The sequence below is a fragment of the Sphaeroforma arctica genome, assembly GCF_001186125.1.
Source record: "Sphaeroforma arctica JP610 unplaced genomic scaffold supercont1.682, whole genome shotgun sequence".
Lineage (NCBI taxonomy): Eukaryota > Ichthyosporea > Ichthyophonida > Sphaeroforma > Sphaeroforma arctica.
The window spans coordinates 30508-34472 of NW_014039876.1; the positions used below are offsets into that span (position 1 = coordinate 30508).

Here is a 3965-nt window from a genome sequence, read left to right on the forward strand (position 1 = left end):
AACGTCATATATCAACGGACCTCGATAGTCAGGCAGCCGACCCGTTCAGTGAGAGTTAACTAAACATTTTAATATGATAGGCACTCTTCGCACACTTTGTATATATATATAAGTAACTCCGTATCCACACTTGCCCCACCCCCACACACATACACACGCACACTCGCTTGCCTGCACCTATAGTCTAGCAGCGGGCACATTCTGTGAGGTTTTACTGACCGTTTTTATATGACACACACTCCTCTATACACTCTAATCTATCTATCAATAACTCCACTAATATCCCCCCCCTCAACTACAATCACCACACCTGCAGTCTAGCAGCTGACTCGTTCAGTGACAGTGATTTGATTGACGGGTGCAAGCGGACGAACAATGCGTGGGGTCTCATGCCAGCCCACGGCATAGCATCGTTTGTGCGTCCAGCGTATATAATGAAGGGCCAATTGAAGTCTACAGGTAGGTCTTTTTGTGGTCTGACATTTAAAATGAACCTTCGTCTTTAGTGGGTCTAGCCTTTTGTGATGCGCAACGATGGAATTCGCTGCAAACTGATGAGAATGCGAGATGCATGAGATGGCAGAGGTACCACTTTGCGTTCAATGACATCTCTCCGGTGTGTCTATAAATCAAGTCTTTAAATCAAGTCTCGGCGTCCGGTGAACTGTTTTCAGTGACATTAATCTGAAGAAAGCTTAAGGCCTCACTCACCTGTGCACACAATGTCATAGATCGCTTGCAGTAACTGGGCAGGTGTCGCAGGTTTAACACGTGATGTTATCTGGCGGTGACCACATGTGTACAGGACAGGCATCCATTCCTCACCTTCTGTTCTAGTCTTAAATGGCTGGACTCCCAGGCTGTGTCCGTGGTGCTTCACGTTCATGTATTCTTGGTCATATTTGGTTTCTTCTACTGTATGTCTGCATTACATTGCTCATTGTCCTGTATTGTCCTTGCTCATGTCTATGTTCTTCGGATCAATCGCTGTGTTAAACTCGTTCATACTGGTAATATTCTTGTCCACACCTGTACTATTTGTCCACACTTGAACTATTTGTCCACACCTGCACTATTTGTCCACACCTGTACTATTTGTCCACACCTGTACTATTTGTCCACACCTGCACTATTTGTCCACACCTGTACTATTTGTCCACACCTGTACTATTTGTCCACACCTGTACTATTTGTCTACACCTGTACTATTTGTCCACACCTGTACTATTTGTCCACACCTGCACTATTTGTCTACACCTGTACTATTTGTCCACACCTGTACTATTTGTCCACACCTGTGCTATTTGTCCGCACCTGTACTATTTGTCCACACCTGCACTATTTGTCCACACCTGTACTATTTGTCCACACCTGCACTATTTGTCCACATCTGTACTATTAGTCTACACCTGTACTATTTGTCCACACCTGTACTATTTGTCAACACCTGTACTATTTGTCCACATCTGCACTATTTGTCCACATCTGTACTATTTGTCCACACCTGCACTCTTGTCCACACCTGTACTATTTGTCCACGTATCTGTACCATCTCTATTGATATCTGTATCTCTTTCTGCTCCAATCCACTCCATTAGGCTTCGGGTGGCCGCGAATCAGCTTCCCACAGTGGCTGGGCAACTATTCAAAGACCGGCAAGTACGCACGCCAACTACGCGAACTTCAGGTGCACACACGGCTGCACGGATACAGCGACGCCGCTGAGCTCAACAAGTGGTACGTCCCTGCACTCAGTCAGGCCATTACCACCCCACTGGTCAACGAAGGCACAGACGGCGTAGAGCATGTGGTGGATATCATGAAGGTGTGTTATATATATATATACATACATACACACACACATATATATATATATATGTCATTTAGTTGTGTTAGGTTGACACTAATGTTAGTGCATCTGTGCGGGATGTTGCGAGTACTATGAAGGTGTTGGACGTGTGAGAGAATATATTGTGTGATGACTGCTGCTGCGAAGGAGTGTGGTATATGAGAATGACTTCTGTTTCGTGTTGTGACTACCGTGAAAGTCTGTGACATATGTTAACGACACCTGTGTGCCTGTGATGGATGCTGTGAAGGTGTGTCATATGTTGTGATCTGTGGCCCTATGTGAGATTGGTGGTGCAGGTGTGCATAGGACTGTGCGGGTGTATGCATGTGGGGGTGTGCTGTTGTCTTGGCTTATCTACTGGGTGCGTGATACGGCAACGCTGGGTCAGGCGACTGCCACCCCACTGGTCAACGAAGGCACAGGCTTCACGAAGGCGAGTAGTGTTAAGTAGAGATGAGGAATGTGTGGTTATAGTGAAGGATAGTACCACAGTACACAGACCAATCAGGACAGACGCAGCACCAAATATACACATGCGTACTCATCCAGCGTCGCGCTGAATTCCACTTATGGGGATTTTAACCATCTTCTGCTATTACAAATCCAATTTGGCCCCACTTTTGGCAATGCCAAACCCAAACCGAACCCATTTTTCCTCTCGCAATGCCATGTCAAACCACCTCTGGGATTGATACACAGGAGTACACACTACTGCGCGAGGATTGGGACAACATACAGGACCTGTGCACATTCAAGGGCATCACCCAACCCCCCAAGATAGAGACTAAGGCGAAATCGGCCTTTACCCGAGCGTACAAGAACGCGGGCATTCTGTTGCCCTACGCCGAGCGACTGGACAAGCCGAGACGAACGGCGGCTTCTAATGGATGTATGTTGCAAGTTGGTTGTAGTCCTGTATTGGGGTGTAGTCCTATTTTTTTTTAGTTTTTTTTTAGGGGGGGCGGGTGATGAGGGTGGTTGGAGCTTTATGGTGACTGTATGTTCCACTTACGATAGCGTATTGGTGGCTCCGTGCAACGGGAATGTACGCAGCGGTGGTGTTGTCCACACATACCATGTGCAGTTTATGTCGTTGACCGTGAGAGCGTACAAGTCTGACGCACTCGCGCCACCCATATTGGCCCATATTGCACCGAGTCCTTCAGCATCATATATCTATATATATGTGTGTGTGTTATGTTCTTTGCGCTATACATTAGCTTATTGAGAAACCACGAAGAGGTCGGGCCATGCACAGATATACAAATCAACCCTCGTATACGATTAAAGGATATGGGTGGTTCACTGTAATGTGCCTGTTTAGATTCATGCTTCGTGCCGTATGCAAGATCTGGGTTGAGCTATATACATTGAATTGTGTTTGTGCGTATGTCGGCACGTTTGTTCTTTGTGAGTTTGGGTGGCCTCGAGTGTGTTTCTGCTTCTCGGTGTGGTGGTCGATCGCATACTGCGGAGTGAGACGTAACACACTACGCATATACAAGTGGCAGTACTAGTAAACGTCAATAAGGGGACCATGGCCATGCATGGGGCCAAATGACCCGTAATAGGTAAATACATTGGAGCTAGATACTCTTGTATTGTATCATAATTAAGGATTTTGGTAACGGATCATGAACTACATACATAGATACATACATAGATACATAGATACATAAATACACACACACATATATATATATATATATACGAGGAGCTTGTGTTCTTAACTGTCTCACACATATATACGTGTAACCATTTGTGGCTTTTGTAGCAGCGGGCGCAGAAGCACTAGTGGGTGGAGATGAGGGCGGCATAGCACAGGATGTGGTGGAACTCGACGATGAAGAGGATGACGATGACAGCGTTGTGCTAAAACAGAAAAAACCTTCTGCCAAAGGTAAATACGCAGATACAACGTATAGGATTGAATGTGAATGTCCACGCCTGGGCCAATGATTGTGGATAAGTACATTGTTAAAATGTTACAGAACAATTGCACTTATGAGAAATTAATGTGTATTCATAGTTATATGTTTTGTATATTCGAACGTATATGTATACACAGAAACGCACCCGCACACACACACACACATACACACACACATATATA

General features: G+C 45.4%; 1 protein-coding gene across 1 annotated transcript in view; it reads left to right on the forward strand.

Annotated features, from left to right (window-relative positions):
• The first annotated feature begins 313 nt into the window (after nucleotides 1-313).
• Nucleotides 314-3965, forward strand: part of SARC_08021 (hypothetical protein) — a 4204-nt gene continuing 552 nt past the window's right edge. Inside the window, exons 1-4 of the mRNA XM_014298015.1 lie at nucleotides 314-459; nucleotides 1599-1825; nucleotides 2552-2741; nucleotides 3627-3752. Of these exons, the coding sequence (XP_014153490.1) occupies nucleotides 390-459; nucleotides 1599-1825; nucleotides 2552-2741; nucleotides 3627-3752 (613 nt within the window). The 5' untranslated portion in view covers nucleotides 314-389. The remainder of the gene's footprint in view (nucleotides 460-1598; nucleotides 1826-2551; nucleotides 2742-3626; nucleotides 3753-3965) is intronic.